Source organism: Ochotona curzoniae, unplaced genomic scaffold, assembly GCF_017591425.1.
Source record: "Ochotona curzoniae isolate NIBS_2020 unplaced genomic scaffold, NIBS_Ocur_1.0 scaffold_4683, whole genome shotgun sequence".
Taxonomy (NCBI): domain Eukaryota; kingdom Metazoa; phylum Chordata; class Mammalia; order Lagomorpha; family Ochotonidae; genus Ochotona; species Ochotona curzoniae.
In genome coordinates this window covers 27,672,557-27,694,217 of record NW_024467121.1, presented here as the reverse complement: position 1 = coordinate 27,694,217, position 21,661 = coordinate 27,672,557, and the positions used below count along the sequence as shown (strand labels likewise).

At 38.1% G+C, this 21,661-nt stretch overlaps 1 protein-coding gene across 1 annotated transcript in view; it reads left to right on the top strand.

Annotated features, from left to right (window-relative positions):
• RYR2 (ryanodine receptor 2) overlaps nt 1-21,661 on the top strand; it is a 603,900-nt gene that overhangs the window by 438,370 nt on the left and 143,869 nt on the right. Inside the window, exons 48-56 of the mRNA XM_040967818.1 lie at nt 2,884-3,004; nt 5,398-5,567; nt 6,723-6,943; nt 8,197-8,287; nt 10,467-10,607; nt 11,356-11,519; nt 14,255-14,333; nt 16,113-16,202; nt 19,801-19,938. Coding sequence (XP_040823752.1) covers nt 2,884-3,004; nt 5,398-5,567; nt 6,723-6,943; nt 8,197-8,287; nt 10,467-10,607; nt 11,356-11,519; nt 14,255-14,333; nt 16,113-16,202; nt 19,801-19,938 — 1,215 coding nt within the window. The remainder of the gene's footprint in view (nt 1-2,883; nt 3,005-5,397; nt 5,568-6,722; nt 6,944-8,196; nt 8,288-10,466; nt 10,608-11,355; nt 11,520-14,254; nt 14,334-16,112; nt 16,203-19,800; nt 19,939-21,661) is intronic.

The window sequence follows — 21,661 nt, the reverse complement described above, 5'->3', positions numbered from 1 at the left end:
TAGAATGAAGCGACCCCCAGCAAGAGTCATTTCCTTGGTACGGTACAGAGCTTTACATGCTTATTTTGGTTTATAGGAAAATGGGAACGTGAGGAGGTAGTGAGAAGTTAAGACCATATAAGTTTCATGAGGTGGAATTAAGATAATGTTGGTACAAAAATTTGAAGTTAATGTATATGTGTGTGTGTGTACTGTCAAAAAATGCAACGATTTCAAATTTTGCATTTTATACCAAAATGAATATAATTTTAATTCAGTTTTACAAAAGTGTTTTTTAGAAATTTATTTATTTTTATTAGTGAGTCAGATATACAGAATTGAGAAGAGACAGAGAGGAAGATCTTCCATCCAATGAATCACCCCGCAAGTGCCTGCAAATGAATAAAGCTGTGCTGATCCTAAGACAGGATCCAGGAGCTTCTTCTGGGTCTCCTACTCAGGTGCAGGGTCCCAAGGTTTCGGGCCATCCTCAACTGCTTTCCCAGGCTACAGGCAGGGAGCTGGATTGAAAGTGGGACTGCCGGGACACGAATGGCTTCCATATAGGATCCTGGCGTGTGCAAGGCAAGGACTTTAGCCACTAGGCTATCATGCTGGGCCCTCAAAAACTTTTTGAAATGCTCTATTTTCTATTTTAATCATTTCTATTTCTTTTTCTTATTTAAAAAAATACTAAGCAGTAGCCTGTAAATGTGAAACATTAGCTTCATAACCTGCTAATGTGAAACAACTCGGTGTTTGAAACTCATTGACTGATTTGGCTGGCACCTGCTCGCTGTTAGATTTAATATGTCTTGACAATCTGGTGCTGGACTGTCAGCCATTGTCTGTACCAGTAGTGTCAGGACAAACTTAAAAAGCAGAATGATGGACTTATGACTGCTTATGAAGTACTGTACTATTGTAATAATATGGGGGGAGTAAGTTGGGAAGGAGAGAATTTGGGGAAGGGGCAGAAGAAATCTCAGAGCCTATGAAAATATTCCATGAAATTAAAAATCAAATAGAAGGAAAAAACAAAAGACAAAAAAACAACCAAAAAAAAAAACATTGACTGATGCTAGGATTAAGATCAGCAAGTTCAACTTATAAGCTAGAATAAGCATAATCTGGAGGCATTTAGTATGAAGCACCCTTATCCATATTCTTTCATATTTGTTTAAAAAATTATTTGAGGAAGGGCTGGTATTACGACATAGTGGTTTACATCACCGCCTACGATACTAGCATCCCTGATGGGTACAGTTCAAGTTCTTCCTATTGCTTTTGCAGTGCAGCTCCCTGCTAATGATCCTGGGGAAAGCAGTGGCATATGCCCCAAATGCTTCGGTTCCTGCCACCCATGTCAGAGACCTGCATGAAGCTCCTGGCTTCAGCCTTGCTCAGTTCTGACACGGCAGTGATCTAAGGAGTGAACCAGCAGATGGAAGACCTTTTGCTAACTTTCATTCATTTACTCATTCTCAGTCTCTCTTCCCATCTCATGCCTTCCCTCTATAGTTCTAACATTCAAATAAACGAATTAGTCTTAAAAGTGGATTTCATGGGGAGGGAGACAGAAACAAAGACAAAAAGATTCACAAAGAGACAGAAACAGAGCATTCCTATCCTTTGGTTCACTCTTCTAATGCCCACAGTGGCTGGGACCTGGGCCTTTCTGTAGTTGGGAGTTGAGAAGTCAGTCCATGGAGGACTGGAACACAAGACTTGCACCATCAGCTGCTGCCTCCAGGGGTATGCATTTGGAAGATGCTGAAGTCAGAAGCAGAGTCCACACTTGAACCAGTATGGAGAACTGAATACTAGAATTTCAACTGCCAAGCCAAATGTCCACCTGTTTCTTTCTTTTTTTTTTTTTATCTTGCTGTAACTTTTGTAGGTTAAACCTTCTTGGTATATTCTTTTGATTGAATAGAAAGGAAGCACAGGACAAAGAAATGTTAGAAAAACCCAGAGTCCAATTTTTTGTTAAAACTTGTAGTTGCTGCTAATGACATTTTTTTCTCTAAATGAATGGAGACAATTTACTGAATATCTGAATACTGAATATGATTATAAAGAAAAATGTAATGCTCACAATTATGTTAGTTTTCTTCTCCATTTCAGTGAAAAAGATCAAAGGAACTAAGAGAAAAAGCATGCTAATAAACAGAAGCATTTGTTCCTGTTGCCATGTCTATGTTAAATATGGAAAAAGAATATTATTTAATACGTCATTCAGCATGGCACTTGTGGCATTTTTCATCTTTGTAACTGCAGTGTGTCAGAAACCAAGCTGTGGTTTGATATCTATGAGAGAAACAGCCCCCATGCGGGCTCTCAGAGGCAGCAGTCTAACAGGGGCTGCCTGGAACTCTTGCTGCTTACAGACAGTCATCATGTGTGCTTCCGTAGTCAGACAGGATCTATGTTCATGAGTTCCTACACAGTGTGCACCAATCCCTGATGATAATCCAGGCAGAATATAAATGAATGCTTAATTCATCAACACAAAGCAACAGACGAACTAAATCAAGTATTTGTGGGTGTTCAATGTCTGGAGATAATTTTTTTTTGCTTTGCATTACTGCTTTTGTTATGGGTACATATCTGTAATTTGAAGTAGGAATTAAGCATTCATTAGCCTACACTTTCAATGTATTTAGAATCCCAGAGTGTATAAAATTTATTCTAACAGAAAGTCCAACTGGCTGAGATAGTAGTTTACATAATTGGGCTAAGCTACTGTTGATGGAAATTTGTATATGCCTGTGAATTTGTATATGCCTGGAACAATTTCTGAGCGATCTAGCTTAGATTCCCTGACTTCAAATTTCATAGGTAGAATTATAAATTTGATTTTGCAAAGTGTTCTAATATTCATTTATTTTTCTTCCCATGTAGTTGATTCATGCTGGTAAGGGAGAAGCTATCAGAATCAGGTCTATTTTGAGATCCTTAATTCCATTGGGAGATTTGGTGGGAGTGATCAGCATTGCTTTTCAGATGCCAACGATAGCCAAAGGTAAGGTGAGCTCCCATTCTGCATGATTCATTAGAAAATTAGAAGACAAGAAGTTCTAAGCCCTGATATTGGTATTCAATACCAACCTACTATAGAGTTAAACCACTTACGTTTCTTTAAAGAAGTAACTCCAAATAAAATAAAATATTTTACATTCTTATGGTTCTTTAGAGGTTTATTTGCTTTGAAGGCAAAGAGGAAGAGAGAGATCTTTTCTCTACCAATTCACTGCAAATGACCTGAAAAGCCAGGTCTGGCTGAGGCCTGGATCCAAGAACTCCATCATGGTCTCCCACTTGGATGGCAGGAGCTCAAGCTCCTGGACCACTTTATACTCACTTTTCAGACAGAGTATCAAGGAGGAAGATTGGTAGCCAAGCAGTCAGAACTCAAAGCCATGGCTCCAGGACAGTGTAACACTTCAAGTGGTGGCTTTGTTACTGTGTCACACCACCAGCCCCCATATTTATTGTTTTTAAAAAGCCATTTCTCTACTGAGGTTTTAATATTCTATTACATGATATCTCCAGTAGTTTCCAGAGAGGAGAAAAGGCTCCTGCTTGTTCTTATCTTCCGTCCTTGCTTTTGCTTCTTGTTCTAGATTCTCTTTTTTTCTTAAACTCTATCCTTAATTTATACATTTGATGATTTTCGTTGTCTTTTTATAATGTTATTCTTTTCAAATTGGTGTTCATGGCTTCTGACCTTAAGATTTAAATCTCATGTATGCTGCAAGAAGTAATCTTTTCGAGATTAAAGAGAAAATGCAAAAGATAAAATTATTTAGGAATATTAAAGGAAGATATTATATCCCAAGTTATGCTGTTTACTCCTTTTGATTCTACTTCTTTTTCAGTTTTTCTTACTTCATTGATCTTTATATTTAAATCACAATATGTAAATGTCTAACTTTAGAGTAAGAACGAATAGGAAGTATATGATATAACCCTTGCTTTTCATTAATTATGCCTTACCCTGTTAAGGCAAATTGTAACTCTTCACATTTAGAGTGACAGGATCAGTCTCTACTTAGAGGCATTTTACTCTGTCTGCCAGCTCTGTTTTGAGACAGACAGGTCTCATGTGTGCCAACCTTGTAAATGCAAATATGGAGAGATAGCAACTGCCATAGTAATTAAAGCTTCATCATAAGTTAAAGAAAAATTGGAACTTAAAAAAATCTTCTCTTTCTTTGACTTCCTTGTGTCCTTCCCCCCTTGTGTGTCTGCAGGTCTTGTTGTCTGCCTTCTTCATGTACTGATATAAAAAATTGTATTTTCCTTCCCTTACCTTTTGTTTTCTTAAATTCAAACTCCCAGGGATAAGAGTAGTACTAGTGACATATAGATTAGGAATGGGGAAGTCTTAAATTGTGGGAAAAGATCAGTTAAAAGAAAGAACCAAGAACATGGACTGTAAAAATGCTGAGCATTCACTTTGAAGCCTCCACATCCCACCTTGTTTCCTGCTTTGTTGTGCTCTAATAATATTTTACTTTCTATGATTCATTTTCCAAAACTAAGCAATATATTGCCTATAGTAATGATTATAGTCTCAACGTCTCAATGATTATCATTCTGAAAAGAACAATGAAAGTCCATTTTTAATGTATCATTCGTCCTTGATCAATTGCTCATTTTCTCTCTTACTACTTTCACAGATAATAGAAACCCATTTGTTTTTATTTTATGATGATTGTGCATTAATTGCAAAATTTAAATTGTCACCATTTCTTTAATTGAGGGACAAGTCAGATGGTTATATAAGCCCTACTAATTAGTAGTAGTGGTGGTTAAAATGTGTTATTTAGCATGTGAACTTTGCCTCTATCAATTGATAGTGTCTTCTCTCAGTATTAGTTATGGTTTTATTACACTTCTTTTATCATGTTTATTCTTGAGCTTGAGTGTACCTAGAATAATGAGAGAGGGATTTGTAAGAAAACTAGAGGGATGATTCCATAGTCCTGCAGCTTTTGGCCAGGCAGGCTCAGATTGCCAGTCTGAGGTAGTCACACACATGTGGTACCTGAATTTTATTAATGTTTAAAAAGGGATTTGCCTCAAAAAGAGGGAAAACCCTAGTTTATGCTTGATATGATGCTCACTTTTAATTTAAAAGGACTAAATTTAGAATACCTCTTGGTTTCTTTCCCAGTGTCTAATATAATGATTTATCTTAATTGTATAAGCAGCTGACACACATAATGTGGAATCCAAATTATATTGAAGTAATTTTGGATTTAAATTGTGTGGCCATTCTTCCTATTGAACTCATAACACCCATTCATTGATAACTTTATGGAAAACATAAGCAAGGCTGCAGAGAAGCCATGTGATCTGTGAACATTAGGCCTGACTATTGACAACAGCATATCACCTTCTCTCTTTTAGATGGGAATGTGGTGGAACCTGACATGTCTGCGGGGTTTTGCCCAGATCACAAGGCAGCCATGGTTTTATTCCTTGACAGGGTCTATGGAATTGAGGTGCAAGATTTCCTCCTTCATCTTCTCGAGGTTGGCTTTCTGCCAGATCTACGAGCTGCAGCCTCTTTAGATACGGTAGGATGTGAACAACTAACTTCCTCTTGTTTTTTCTTTTACAATATTCTTTCACATGTGTAATGATTTTTTGCATACGTACACTTATGATAGTCTCTTGTGTATGTTCACTTGTTATCACTATTTGTTGAGTACCTGTTAAATTTTCATATGTAAGTAGTGGATAAGCAGAAGATGAAATACACTATCTACTCAAGGAATTCACTGAATGTTACTGACAAAGCCAAGTGATGATCACATTCAAATAGGGTACTTTAGAAATTCATTTAGCACTCATTTTAGAGGTCACAGCGACTCTGGTTCATTTTTGGTTAGTGTTAAACCACATATTGACCTGCATGGTTATGCTTTTCAATGAAAGAAATTAAGGTATTAAGGAAATGTAGTGGGCCATGTTGAATCATGCCAACAGAATCATTCTAGTTTCATCTGTTAAGGTACAGATTAAATAAAATCTATCCTGCATGTTAGTCTCTCCCTATGGAGAATATTCCATTAAAACAGTGTAGAAGATTATTTTATTTGATAAATTGTAGAACAGAGTGAAATTCTAAATGTTACTGTATTAATTACAATATTACATTTTAAACATTACATTTTTCAATTAAGTGGCTGTTTTTATTGCAGTTGATTAAAATTTTTTATGAAATTTGTGTTTTCACATGAAATGGTGAACCAAAATAATACAGTTGATAACATAATAATACGGCCAACATTTGGTTATTAATGCTGATGAACATGAGCAAAAATATAGATAATATTACCAAATGGAATTCACAATGGATTTATGGGTTATATAAAAGAATAAGCCTCTGTCTCCCATGCCAGCAATGGAAAGGAGTCACATCTTTGATGTCTTTAGTATCTTCATCTTACATAGATCCTACCAAAGATATTTCATGATAGAACCTGAACTCATTGGGCATCTAAAGTAAAGAGCATTCTTTTACTTTTGTTTTTGTTTATTTGTGAACAATTTGTAATTATAAATTGCTTACAGTAGTGAAGATCATACTAACCACATTTAAAGATATATTTTTTCATTTTCAACCTAATGAAATTTTCCAGATACTGAGATTGCATATAAACTTGTTCATTCCTTTGTATGTTTTCTACTACCAACCACAAATCACTTTCTATTCAATTTCTTTTTAGGCTGCTTTGAGTGCTACGGACATGGCATTGGCCCTCAATCGGTACCTTTGCACAGCTGTCCTGCCTTTGTTAACAAGATGTGCTCCTCTTTTTGCTGGCACAGAGCACCATGCTTCCCTCATTGATTCACTACTTCATACTGTGTATAGACTTTCTAAGGGCTGCTCACTTACCAAAGCTCAACGGGATTCCATAGAAGTTTGTTTACTCTCTATTTGTGGGTAGGTAGACAGCTTCCTCTATGCCAATATTTTTTCTTACTTAAAAAAGAAAATTTACTATGTGTCCCTTGAAAATTTACCAAATTGGAAAGCAATTTCTGTAACGAAAAGATTATTTCATTTTATATAGTTTCTTGAGGTGAAATATGAGTGAAGAACCCTTGCTCCTGGTCAATTTCAGCACTATTCCTCCAGACCACCCTAGGGGTTGGTTATAGATAGTGGATGTAGTTTCTGTTGAATTAATAAAATGTTATTCTAGGTGTTCTGGGAGAATGATTATGTCAGAAGTCCTTTAGTGCTTCAGTGAAGAATTAGAATATTATCCCCCTAGACTGAGTATAATTGTTTTACTCTTCTTCCATAAGAAGAACGACCTTAAAAATATGTGTAAGCAGCCGCATTATTAAAAATTTTCTGCATATAGCAATGAAGATATTTGCTTAATTCCTCCATTATCCATTGCCTATGAGTAAAAGTCTAGAAATGTTTTAATATGAAAGCCACTATCATACCTGCCCCTACTGAAGTCCTTACAGTGAAGATGATCATTTTCTGGAGCCCCTGGAAAATGTGATTATTCCTTTATGTGGTCAGATAACCCTGAGAGGTGAAGGACTGGAGCACGACCTTTTCATGCGGTGAAGGAAGGTTTGCAATGTCTGCAGTGGAATGTATGGGTTGAGGACTGAGTTAGGACTGAGTGCAGTGTGCAGAAAAGAATGTAGTTCAATGATAGGCTTGACCTAAAATTCTGTAAAATGGAATCAGACACCAATATCCAGATTTTCTAAATATTAACAGAGGTGAAATGCTTGTTGTTTCCTTACACAATAGTTGTTCGCTGTATATTCTTTTTGCTGCCTTCTTCTCTAGCAAAATTGTTGTCTCAGTGTTTTTTCCCTCTTGTTTCTAAGCACCCTCTTTCTGATTCTCATTATCTGCAAGAGTGGGAAAGGAAGCATTTACTCTAATTGATGAAGGAAGCGAAGGGTCTGAAGCTTTTAGTCATGGGATGGAAAGGCACAAAGAGGAATATCTGGCGATTATGGGGTATCTTCACATTTCAGGAATTTGTAGGGAAGCGTAACATACCAAATCTAGTGTTGACTAACCAATCTTAGAATTAGCTAGAATCATCTGAGCAGAGCCATAGCCAAAGATTCTTGGCTTATGTAATTAGAATTGTCTACTAGTCAATTGTCTACTCAACTGAGACACATATATTCATTTATAAAATGTTGTTCCAACAGCCAGTTGAGGCCTTCTATGATGCAACATTTACTCAGAAGATTAGTATTTGATGTCCCTTTATTAAATGAACATGCAAAGATGCCCCTTAAGGTAAGATTAGGAAATGTTTATGGTTACTTAATTACTATTTCTTTTGACTTTGGTTCCTGAAGCAACTTCAGCATATCTCTTATATAAATTATGTTTGGACTTTAATAGTAGGAGAATTTTCACAATTATTAAAATGGATATGTAAGTTATTAGCATGTGTACATCAATCTGAAATAAACAAGTAATGATGATTATAAAGTTCCAAAGATCGATTTCCATGAAAATAAATTGGAAAAAAATAGACCACTAAGTAAAGAGATTGTTAAACTAGAAAGTGGTCATAGGTCAGGCCCAAAATGTTATTAGCAACCGCAAGGGAAAATGAACAGGCTTCAAAAACATTTTCTTAGTAGGTAATGAAATAGCTGTTTACAAATACCATTTCACAGGGCTAAAAACTAAACTCTTCATATATGCAGTTACAAGTTATCCTTTAGTATAATAAACTCACTGATATTTTCTCTACTTCAACTGTTAAGCCTCATTGTTTCCTTTTTTTTTCCTAAGACTTACTTAGTGGAAAAGCAGATTTTATATCAAGAAGGAGAGACAGAAAGAAAGATCTTCCATCCACTGGTTCACTTCCCATGCAGCCACAATGGCCAGAGCTGAACCGATCTGAAGCCAGAAGCTTCTTCTGGGTTTTCCACACAGGTGCAGGGTACCAAGGCTTTGGGCCATCCTCCACTGCTTCCCCAGACCACTAGTAGGTGGCTGTATGGGAATCCAGTCCATGCAAGGCAAGGATTTAGTCACTAGGCTGTCACGCCTGGCCCAAGTCTCATTGTTTCTTACTAAATTGGGAAAAAGTTCTTTTCATTTACTGTGATAGTCCAGATCCAATAATCTAGCCAACACAGCAAGTTAATCAGGCAAAATAATGGATTTTTTTATTTAAAAGACACCTGCAAAATGACATCACCTTTTTTTAATATGTGTAGCAAAAACCTTTTAGCAGTGTAGACATTTAGATGTTGAAGCAAGTTAAATCTCATATTTCATCTTTCTTGGAATTAATATATTCTGTGTCTTTGTGTGTGTCTGTATTTTGTAAATAAAAAGATAACTAAAAAGGAAGCACTGATAACAAAAGATGCCAATTAGCTTTAATAGTAACAGTCATTTGCAACTTGTCTTCTCAATATGCAAAAGCATTCAAATATTTGTGATTAATCTTTATTGGTAATTGTACTAATTTGTCAAATGCAAGTGAAAGATTATCTAACAAACTGGTGAATAAGTGAAAGATTGTATCATTTTCCTTGAACTTCTAACTTAATATTGTACAAGCAAAATATACATAGATGAAAACTTAGTAAGGTTTGAACCCATTCAACAAAGAAATAGAGACAGGGCCTGGCACGATAGTGTAGTGGTTAAAGTCCTTGCCTTGCACGCCTGGGATCCCATATGGGTGCCAGTTCTAATCCCGGTGGCCTAGTTTCCCATCCAGCTCCCTGCTTGTGGCCTGGGACCTTGTGGTCTGGGACAGCAGTCCAGGATGGCCCAAGGCCTTGGGACCCTGCACCCACATGGGAGACCTGGAAGAGCTCCTGGCTCCTAGCTTCAGATCGGCACACTACTGGCCATTGAGCTCACTTGGGGAGTGAACCATCGGATGGAAGATCTTCCTCTCTGTCTGTCCTCCTCTCTGTATATCCATCTTTCCAATAAAAGTAAAAAAATCTTTTTTTAAAAAAAAGGAAATAGAGACAAAGAAATAAAAGCAAATCATAAAAGAATGAGAGTTAAAATATAGGCCAGACGAGAGCAAAAATAATTATAGAAGTTGGTTTTATTCTTGGGCCACTGCATCACCTTGTCATCAATCATTTGAGTTTCTATGGATTCCAGGAGGTCACAGTTCATAAAATTGTAACTTATCAACAGTCAGGAGAGCACATCTAGTTTGTATCATATCTTAAAAAATGGTAGAGAATACTGTTCAAGACATATTTTTTAAACCTGGGTATTGACTCATAATGTAATAATATTAAATTTTAAATGTGGGTAGTATAAAAAGGAAATATTGTTCTCTGAGATAATTTCTATGGAATTTAGCAGTTTTTTAGTTCACATTTGACCTTATCACGTAACATCTGCTGCTGGATGAGGGGAAATCTGAAAAATAGGAAAGGTATCTCTCATTCCCTGCTCTGATCGTTGTTTTCCCACATAGCTGCTAACAAATCATTATGAACGATGTTGGAAATATTACTGCCTGCCTGGAGGATGGGGAAACTTTGGTGCTGCCTCAGAAGAAGAGCTGCATTTATCAAGAAAGTTGTTCTGGGGCATTTTTGATGCCCTGTCTCAAAAGGTAATTTAATATTTTATGGATATATTTGTTTTGATAGACTGATAAGAAAGCACACATTATATATTTTCTCTTTTTTCAACTAGCACATATTGAGAATACAGCTTATATTGATTTTTTACTACTCATTATGGTAGCACTTATTTCAGAATTTAGCGTAATGTGTATGTCAGAAAACTGCCCCATAGTTGACCAGATTCTGGTGCATTTGGACTTTAGATGTTGAGCCTTCAACTCTGTCTCTTGTTACCTCTCCAAGGAATCTTACAAATCCAAAGAAAGAATATCAAATATTAAAATATAAAAATGTAAAATCTTATCAAATCACAGTATTCCAGTGGCCTGCTGAATTACATCTCCTGTCTTACTTGGCGATTTCCCTCCCTACTGTTCACTGATGTATATTGGACTTTTTTTTTCTAGTCACCATATTTATAATGAATATTTTTGGTATTTTGAGATGACTGGAAGACTGATTTCAGAGAAAATCAGAATGCCTTTTGTATGCTCGTTATTAATTAAAATCACTTAAAATTCTCAGACTTTGAAGATTAGAGTAATGTTATCAGTAGTTACTAAAAGACAATGGAAAGTTCACTTGTAAATGATTCCTAGAGAATTATCAGGCAGTCAGTTAGCCCAGGGTAATTCAGGTTTTCTCTCACGACATTGTAGCAGCCGCAGTAATCATACTGAATATATTTGCTCTGTGATGATATGGTACTTTCATATCCCCCATTTTGTTCCCCAGAAATATGAACAAGAACTTTTCAAACTGGCACTGCCTTGCCTGAGTGCCGTTGCGGGAGCTTTGCCTCCAGACTACATGGAATCAAATTATGTCAGTATGATGGAAAAACAGTCATCAATGGATTCTGAAGGGAACTTTAACCCACAACCTGTTGATACCTCAAAGTATGGACTCTTTCTATTGCAGCAGATTTTTATTGTAAATGATGTGTGAAGTCTGAAATTGAATAAGGTACTAAAGTGAACTTTATCTAATACGTGCCCCCTTTCAATTAGTATCCTTTCAATAGGGGTCCCTTGAACTTACGAAGCAGTAGCAAAGTAACAGTATCAGAACTAGATAAACTGTACCTTCTAGGGTACTCAGCATAATTAGGATTGTCTGTATAGCACTACAGTGTAATATTTGTAATAACGAGAATGACGTAAGTATCAGTTATATTTTAGCTGAAAATTTACCCTAAAGGTTTATTAATAACTACAGTCAACCTTTGTATGGCATGTTTCTGTTAGATGATCCCAGCAAGCAGTGCCATTCTGTTCCTGAGTGGCAGGGAGTAATTTATTCATTACTGCCTCTCAGCAGGACTCAGGGTTCACAGCTGAGGCTCAGCATCATTGAACACAGCATGAGATTGAAGGAACTATTCAATGAGAGTTTTTAAGGAAAGTTTAGTGCACAGTTAGAATGTAGTTTGACAACCCTAACCAAACATAAACAACATTGTTTAATGTTGTGGAGCTTCTGACATGTTCTTAGTGCATAAATTGTTCTGTAGTAGGATGTGTGGATACTTCAGGTGTTCAGAGTCTCAGTATTTTATTGTTGTTACTGTCTTTAAGTAGGACCATGGTTCCCTATTTGCAAGGAAAGCTGCCTCTTCATGCCACGCTTATTGATTCCATGGAGACTCAGCCAGATGAGTTTTAGCAAGGTAGTCACTTAATAGTTATTATCCACAGCTTCTGAATTTGCTTGGGAGTTCAACTTTAAGGCTTTCAGGTGGCCCCCAGCTGGTTTAGTCTGAAAAAGAGAATCAAAATTTCAGGCCAAGTGATATGCCATTAGTTTGATAATGCCTTAAATTTGCATGTTTGGTATTTGGTGACAGTCCTGTGAAAAAAGACTCTTCCCCCCATTATTTGGCTTATGTGATTGATCTTTGTATCTCTTCCAAAGTAAGTAAATAAAAGTATCACATGTTCACATTCCTACATGGGTAAGTGTATGATTCACTAACATGTACTATAATCTAATATTTTTAAAGAACATCGGAGTAATGTCACAGTGTTAGTGTTGATTAATCAAATTCAATTAATTAATAAGTATTGGGCATGTATGTTAATTTACCTAGAATTGCCCCTTTGGGGACTTCTTAGCAAATTTGGATTTACATGGAGATACCAGTAATCTCTATATGACTGATTTCTCTTTTTAATTTATTGTATCTTATGTGTTTCTACGTCATATAGTTCAGTTACTAGCTGATAACTTTGCTGGACAAGAACAGGAAATCATGACATACTAGGTTTTATTTAAAATTAATAGAATCATGTATGTTTAATTTTTAATTCAGGTATGAATTTAATGCTCCTAAGTCATGCATTCCTCCTCAGATTTGGTCATCCTTGCATGCGCTTGACATCCGTTCAAAAGACTGAATATTAATTTTAAAATGAAAGGAATCAAGAATAAATTCTGTCAGAATTTTAAAGCATTTAGCCTAGAGGCTGATATTCTTTTGTGCCATACACACTTGCAGGTTTAGTCCTTGGCACTGGCTCTTGCCTCCAGCTTCCTATTAATGGAGACGCTGGGAAGCAGTGGTGAGGGTGCCAGTAATTGGGTTCCTGCCACCCAGTGGGAGGCCTGGATTACCTTTCTGCTGCCAGGTTTGCTTAGGTCCACCCACAAATGTTGCAGACATTGGAGCAGTCAATGAGCAGAGGGGAGCTACTTAGCTCTTTTGCTTGTTCTCTTCCTGTTTCCCTCTCAGACAAGTATATATATATTTTTAAAAAAATTTTTTTTCCTAGTCCTAAGGGTGGGTATGATTTGGTGCTTAAGATATTGCTTAATTTCTCATATTTGCATGCATAGGTTCAAGCCCCAACTCCTCTTTAAATCCAGCTTCCTGCTAAAGCACCCTCTGGGAACCAGCAGCTGGTGGCCTGAGTGCTTGGATCCCTGCCACCAGCATTGTTGTGGCCTGGCCACAGCCCTTTCAGATATTTGGGGAGTAGACCAACAGACTGAAAGTTCCTGTCACTTTTTCTCTCACACTGCCTCATGTTTCTGCCTTTCAAGTAAAAACATAATTGATTATAAATCATGATTTAGTTACTTTTCTGTAAGCTAGATATTTGAGGCTAAATGTAGTCATTTAATATATGGGATTGTTAAAGTTACTAACATCACTAGTTAGACACAATTCAAGAATATTGCATTTTAGAAATGTGACAGTTTGGAATATCAGCTGCCTTTGATTACATGTAGTTGTTGCACAGGGATTTAAGCAAAACAGAGAACAGCTTCAAACAACGTGGGAGAGAATTGTACTCTTATGCTTGTTGAGTCTCATCATATCTTGATTTAAGGTTTGTTTTCTTTTGGATGCAGTCGGTTACCTTCACCTTGAATATATGCTATTATAACTGCTGTTTGAGTGTATGTAATATGTTATATTAACATATAATACTATATGAATCAATGCAAGATGAACAAATAATTTATCTGCTTTTTATGTTTCTGAAAATATCAAAAAGGTGTTATTTTGCTAATACTTTCTGTAAGTCTATGCATTGAGTGGGATCTACCCATCAATAAGCTTGAATGAAGCTTTAATTCAGTTTCTTGTAAATTGCTTGAAAATGAAGCCTTTTTTGTTTATTTTTCCCAGTATTACAATTCCTGAGAAGTTGGAATACTTCATTAACAAATACGCAGAACATTCCCATGACAAGTGGTCAATGGATAAGGTAAAAACTAATAATACCTTTTAGCTCAATACTGTTAAGGTAGTCATTAGTAATAACCAGTCAGATATTTTTATCATTATTTTCTTATTTTAAAATGAGAGCTATACTAAATTAAAGAGCTTTAATTATAGCTTGTTATTACACTTATCCAGCTTTGCCATTAATGCAAGTATGATTCATATATGATTATTTGTTTTTATAAGGGGCACAACATTAGAGATTCAAAAGATCTGTTAAACTTTAAGTACAGTTTCTACATACCTACTGTTCATAGAGATGAAGTACAGTGATCAACAAAAGTTTTAGGAGGAGAAATTCAAATTTGAAATTTACATCTTAATAAAACTTTTGTGTGTAGTTTTATAAAGTCAGTATCTTCAATTTTTAGAATAAACTTTTGCAACGTGTGTGTTTGTCTTTTATACTTTTACCATCAAGTCAGTCTATAGTTCCCTAAAAATAATTTGCATAGGTAAATTGTTATGTTTTATTTGTGTTTTCAAATTAAACAACCCAAGTGAGAAAACCAAGGCAGCTCCATCTGGGAGATAATTCCAACAAATTAGGAGAATTTATAAAAGAAAGTGTATGCCTGAGTGGTCTCATTTAAGTTAAGCCTCGTTTAAACTAAGTGGAGCTGATGTAAAAATCAAAATAAACGTAGTGAATTGATGAAGTGAAAAATTAAATGGTAAAGTTTCCTATGTGTGCTTGTTCAGTTTCACATGTTGCTCTGGCCAGCCAGTTCAAAATTACCTCTGAGGTGTGATTCCAAGGGAGAGAAAAAGAGGCTTTAGTTTACTGGAAGGATTGTATTAGGGAGGGGAGAGATTTTCATGGACCACTCCCTGGAGGGAGAGGGTTCGGACCGCTTCCACACGGCAGAGGAACTGCATCAGAGAAATGGCCACCTAGGATAAAAAGCACTGGACTTTTATAATCTTAAGCACAGGAAATGAGAAAAGACAACAGCTCCTTGTTTTGCACATGCTTGTGACCTGTAGCACAAGGTGCTCCTCCTGGTGGGTGCTGACCTGCACAGACACAGGTTGGGGTGACTTGGCATTGCTGAAATTCCTGGATGGGAGTGTTGGCTTAACTTCTGCCCAGTTTAACAGTTTTGGAATATGCAAATCTGTCTCTTTGGTGCTTAACTGGTTGACCAGAGAACCTAGTGTGAGTTGTTTTATATGAAGACTCTAGTAAGTACTGAGTAAGTGAAGTTGGTGATATGGAGGAATGTTACAGGGATATTACAGCTATTCCTGACTGCCTTCCTAGACACCACAGACAGACATGAAATGATATATGCAAGTTAAAATATACAGATGATCAGTTAATGTGGCACAATATTTTGAGAGATAATTGTATATTCTCAAGAATAGGCAAAGAAGATAACAGAGTTCACAAATTCATCTGAGATATTTGTTTTAGTTCCCTAATTTCATAAGCACTGTCACAGGTAGGGTCCCAAGCTATGTCAAAATTAATGTCATTGTTCCCACATAGTCCCCCAGCCTGCTTGTGAGGGAGGCTTTATTAAGGTAATCCCATATCTGAGTCTGTAAGGAAGACAGGGAAAATGATTTCTTCTAGATAATTACTGACAATAATATTGACCAATATGGTGGTTTTTATGTTGGCCTATGCAGAGTAGAAATTGTAACATTTCATTTTAGTTGGTTTTAAGTTTATGTAAACAAACATACACTTAAACACATGTACACCTATAAAACTGTCTAAAATGAGTACATATTAAATATTTTCATTTTTTTATAGTTAGCAAATGGATGGATTTATGGAGAAATATATTCAGACTCCTCCAAAGTTCAGCCTCTAATGAAGCCATATAAACTATTATCTGAAAAGGTGAGAGGTGTTCTGTTTTGCTCTCTATGGTTTTAATACTTTAGAAGATATTTTTCTTTTTTCTATATTTTCTAGTTAAAAATATCCTTGTATCTTTAGTATTTTTGTTTTAGGCAAAAATCCTTTTTATTTTCCTATCTTGTTCCTATTCTGTTCAATTTTTAACAGTATTTTGTTAGTTATTCTTATCTCAGTAATTTTCTCTGCTATTTTAATTCTTAGTTGTCTCTAAGAATTTCAAGAAATGTTACTATGCTTCAGTTTCTTTTTTAAAAAATTTATTACTGATGATGTTTACATACTTGATCAAGGGAAGGGTTGAGGATTACAGGGTAGTGGGTGAGACCCTTGTTTACACATTTCCTTCTTCCCATATACGGGGAAGAGAGAAATACAAGAGCGGAAAGCATGCCCAGCCTCCCAACCAACACATTACCCTGGGAATGGGCAACTGCAACCTGATGTCATCCCAGGTTCCACATTGTAGAGCATTTCCCGAGGGTTTTGTTAAAGTGTTTTCAGTAGTTCTGAGATGCTGCTGGTAGCGCTGCTCCACAGATGAGGAAATCTTCCTGAGGTCGATTGATGGTCATAGTCCACCTCTGAGTCTCCATTGGCCCAGAAATTTGCTGTCAAGTTTCACTGGGATAGTTGGTCAGTTTTTTCTGTCCTCCATCCTCTGCAAACCAATGAGTGCTGTGGCCCAGCCCAGCCCGGCTCAACACACGCTCGGCCCTCATGCACCACAGGGGGTGCTGCAGCCCAGTTAGAGTGACTGCCAGTAACCCCACTGGACCGACCTCCCAGCTCTGGTTTCTGTGCCTGCCAACATGTGCAATGGATTGGTCCAGTCTGCCCCATATCCCATTGGGCTCTCATATATACCATCGGGCATTGAAGCCTAATTCAACCCCAACCAACTCCACCATATGGCACACATGCTAGTGGGTGCCACTGCCTGTCTAACCAGGCCTGCCCCAGTCCTGGTTCTCATGCTCACCAGTTGCAGCCCATCAGAGAGGAGCCCAAAACCCCTATCCTGGACTCCTCCCCGCCCCCACCCCAGATCTCACACTCTGCAGGTTTTTTTGCAGTCTAGCTTGGCAGGACTTGCCTCCAGGGCTAGCACTAGGCAGTGATGCTGTGGAAAATCCCAACCTGCCTGCCCTTACTCTGGCTCATGCCTGTACCAGTGGATACAATTGGCTACTCCAGCCTGGCTCTCCCTGTAACCCAGTTCACATGTAGGCCAATAGGTGTTATAACCCTGACTAGCCTGTTCTGCCCTCATTTCCAGATCTCATGCTCACCAGCATGAGTGGTGGTCCAGCATTGGAGTCCACACTACACCCTTACTAGGCTCAACCCTCCGTCCTGTTCTCATATCTGCTGGTGGGTGCTATGACCCAGTTTGGCATAGCCCATGTTGCCTTGGCATTTGCCAACTGGAATTATAGTTTGGTCTGGCCTAGTCCATTCCCATTCCAGCTCACATTGGTTGGAGCTACCATCCAACATGGAGCAGTCAGCCCCTGTCCCAGTCCTAATGTGAACTGGCTGGTGATGCAGCCAGACTCAGCCTGTCCTGTACCCCATCCTGATTCTCAGATCAGTTGGTGAGTAATGATGGGTGTTATGAACAGTCCCAGCTTGACCCTCCTCCTACCTGAGCCAAACATATGCCGGCAGGTATTATAATCTGGTCCCCTCTGGGCTGCTCCTTGTTTTGGTTCCTGTGCTCACCTGCAGGGTCTGCAGGCTGACACAGGAATTCCCCAACATCCTCTTTTGGGTCTCGTCTCAGTGGCAGGTCTCACACAAACTAGCAGGTCTCTGTTCTAGGCTGAGTTAGTCCACCCATGTCCTGTCAGGAACAGTAGCTTTGCCCAACTGGCCCACACCCTATCTGGTTCTTACTGTTGGGTGTTACAGCACAGCCACACCTAGTCCATGCCTTGACATAGCTCTCATGTGGCCCAGTGGGAGCAGAATCATAGCCCAACCTGTCCCACACTCACTCTAGCTCTGAAGAGCACCAGTGGATGCTGAAGTATAGCTCAGTCGGGCACATCCCAGAGCCTGTCCATGCCCATGCCAGGACACTGCAGCTATGTCCATCCCAGAACACCCCCCATCCTGTCTCTAATGCTCACCAAAGAGAACCATAACCTCCCTAGTTCCTCCACCAGACTCATAGCTCACCCAAGCTAGTGGGTGCTAGGCCCTTACCGGTCATGTGCTAACCCTCTATCCTGCATATGTATGACCAGTAGATGTTGTGGCCCAGCCCACCCCGCTGGGGTGTATATGAATATAGTTTCATACTATATTCTTGGGTGCATCTGTGCGAGTTGTCAACCCAGCCTGTACTCAGTCCCAGTACCCATAAGTATTGGGGGATTCCATGGGCATGCCTAATTCAGCCTGTCACCATGCCCAGCTCCAAACAAACCAGTTGAAATTACAGATCAAAGGGGTGGGCCCACATGTCTACCACAGACCCAGTTCTCTTCTGTGCTAGTTAGTATCATGGCCTGGTCTAGCATTGCCCATCCCCTGTTTCAATTCTCATTGGCAAGTACTGTAATCTAGCCCTGCCAGGTAGGCCCCCGGCCCTAGCTTCAGTGTGCCCTAGTGAGTAGTTGTCAACATTGGTCAACACTACCTACTCCAGTTCTGCTGTCCCTCTAGGCCTGCTGTGTTGGTCTGAACCTAAAGGTCGAAGTGTTCCACCTGTAAGATCCTACCACTGCATGGCCTGGGTGTAGCCCACAGGCTGCCCAGCCTGAGCCCTGCTGCCAGGGAGCTCAGAGCTGGGACTATTTATAACTCCTGCAGCTCTAAGCTGCCGGCAGGCCAATCAGCTCAGACCTAAATCCAGACCCAAGCCCTGCCCCTGGGGGAAACCAGTCAACCTGACTCTGAGCACACAGTGAGCCAATAGGCCCAGGCCTCCCTCCAGACCCAAGGCATACCAAGGGACAGTCATACCCACCAGCTCCAAGTCATTGGCTGGCTGAGGGGTCTGGGCCTCCTGGCAAAACTCTACAATCAAGGAACTCAGAGCCCTAGTCAGCCAACCCCCTCTGCCTCTGAGCAGCTGGCAGGTTGATAGGTTCAGTCAATATTTTATGTGTAAGTTTTGATGTATTTTAAAAACTTTTGGAAAAAGATGAGTATCTTAAAAATAAAGTTACAGGACTTTCTGAAGTGATCCTTGTAGAGGAAGGGTTGTTTTATGCTATTCATACAGCAAGAAAATATTGTAGAGTATATTGTCTAATCTATCAGAATACTAATTTTATTTCTCTGTTGTGGTTTCTGCCTAAGATATTAGAAAAAAATAAATTCATCTCTTTTTTGTAATTAGCTGAGATCTCTTTTAGCACTATTCATCAGATTAAATCTCAGCTTGCATTCTGCTTATTTTAGAATTTTCATTTTTTTTCTGATTTTGAAATAAACTGCTACTACAAGCTTTTCAAGAGTGAAGGCAATCATTTTCAGAATAGAGTATTAAAATATTTTTACTTTTCACTTTAGGTTAATAAAATCCTCATTTCTTAAATTTATTTCTTTGTTTGTTTTTCCTGCATAGGAAAAAGAAATTTATCGTTGGCCAATCAAAGAATCTCTCAAAACTATGCTGGCTTGGGGTTGGAGAATTGAAAGAACCCGGGAAGGAGACAGCATGGCCCTGTATAACCGGACTCGTCGTATTTCTCAGACAAGCCAGGTTCGAATCCTGGGGATGAGATCAACTGTATATGTAAAACTTTATAGTAATCTTAATACTTCAGTATCAAATTTTCAATATGATTAATATAACAATTCTAAGACTAACAAAACCTGGAAGGGGAAAAAAGCAACTGATTTTTTCTTTCTTTTTTTTTTTCTTTAGTTTTCAGTGAGGTTAAATCATAATTAAGGCACCAGAGTTTGTATGTATTCTTTTAACTTTTCCTGGCTAGGAATGATAGGAATACACAAACTGTAAGTGATGGCTGCCCAGGGCACTGGAGACTAGGGGCTGGTCTGCTCTGCCCCGATTCAGCCTGGAACAGAAGGGGCCAGAGGAGCCAGTTATGTCACCGACCTGGCGGATTCAGCTTGGCAAATGGCATGGTACCCCAGGACCTAATTAGCTGTCTGTAGAGTAGGACAAAGGCATTAATGGAGAACTGGAGGTCTGAATAGTGTAATGAATAATTTTGGAAATAAAAAGAAATGAATTTAACCTGAGTAATGCCGATTAAACAGGTCTTCCTTTCTTTCATGTAAGTAAAACTGTGGTAATCAGCTAGAGGTGATAATAATGGGGTTTAGTTTGAAAACCAAACAAGATTAAGTGACAATGCTACTATAGAGAGGATATAATTTAAGTAGAATTATAACAGAAATGATTATATTACAAATGCTTCACTAGATAACTGAAGCTTTAGGGATTAGCTATAAACTAATTCAGGATTAGCTTTAAACTCACATTTAATGTTTACAATTGAAATTCACTATTTTCTGCCAAGTAATAAATACCACTGCAGTAAACTTACAACTGGAGTAGGAATATATTTTAAAGAAGATCAAAGCTTGCTTAGGCATAGAAGACCAAACAAGATACTAACATAGTATTTATAAGAATGTGTAAAGTATATTTTATTGTTAGATGACTCGGAGCTTTGGAAAAGGCACAGAATTTGGCGTTCAATCATTAGAGAGCCTTCAGTTGAGTATCACTCAATGGGTTCACCTTACCCTTTCTTTTATTTTATGAGCAGATGGAATTTGTAGTAAATACTTTAAAAAATTATATACCTATTTCTAATAAGAGAATATATGCAAATATAAAATGCATCAGAATACAATTTTTGATTTCTTAGAAGGAACCTAAGTTTGTTCCTAAAGTGCACTTTCACATACAATATATGATGTTGAGGATAGTAGTGGAACTTTATTAAAATTGATGAAATAACATTTCATTATGAAAAAGTCAAAATTTGAAAATTGCAAAAATTGGGATTACTAGGGATCTGTTGTTTAACTCTAGGCTGTGCTTTTACAACTGAATAATTGTTTATATTTTATCCCTATGTTTGGCCTATACTAACCTTTGTAAACATCAACTATTATGATTAATTTTGTTTAAATGCGGAAGAGTAAATGTATCACTGTAGGTGTTTAGGATTTATAAGAAATTCAAAAATATCGTGGCACACGGGCCAACATTGTTTCACAGAGAGATTGGGTCAGTTTGGGTCAGAGTGTCAGTTCGAGATCTTCTCACTAATGCTGTTGCAGACACAGCTGGTGATGACTCCCCCTGCCATCCATGTGGGAGGCCTGTGTGGAGTTCCTGTCACCTGGCTTCATCCACGGCCAGGTGGATCCATGACTCCCAGCCATTTGGGGAGTGATCCAGACCTGTGAGCTCTGTCTTTCTGTCTCACTCTCTTTTCCCTCCC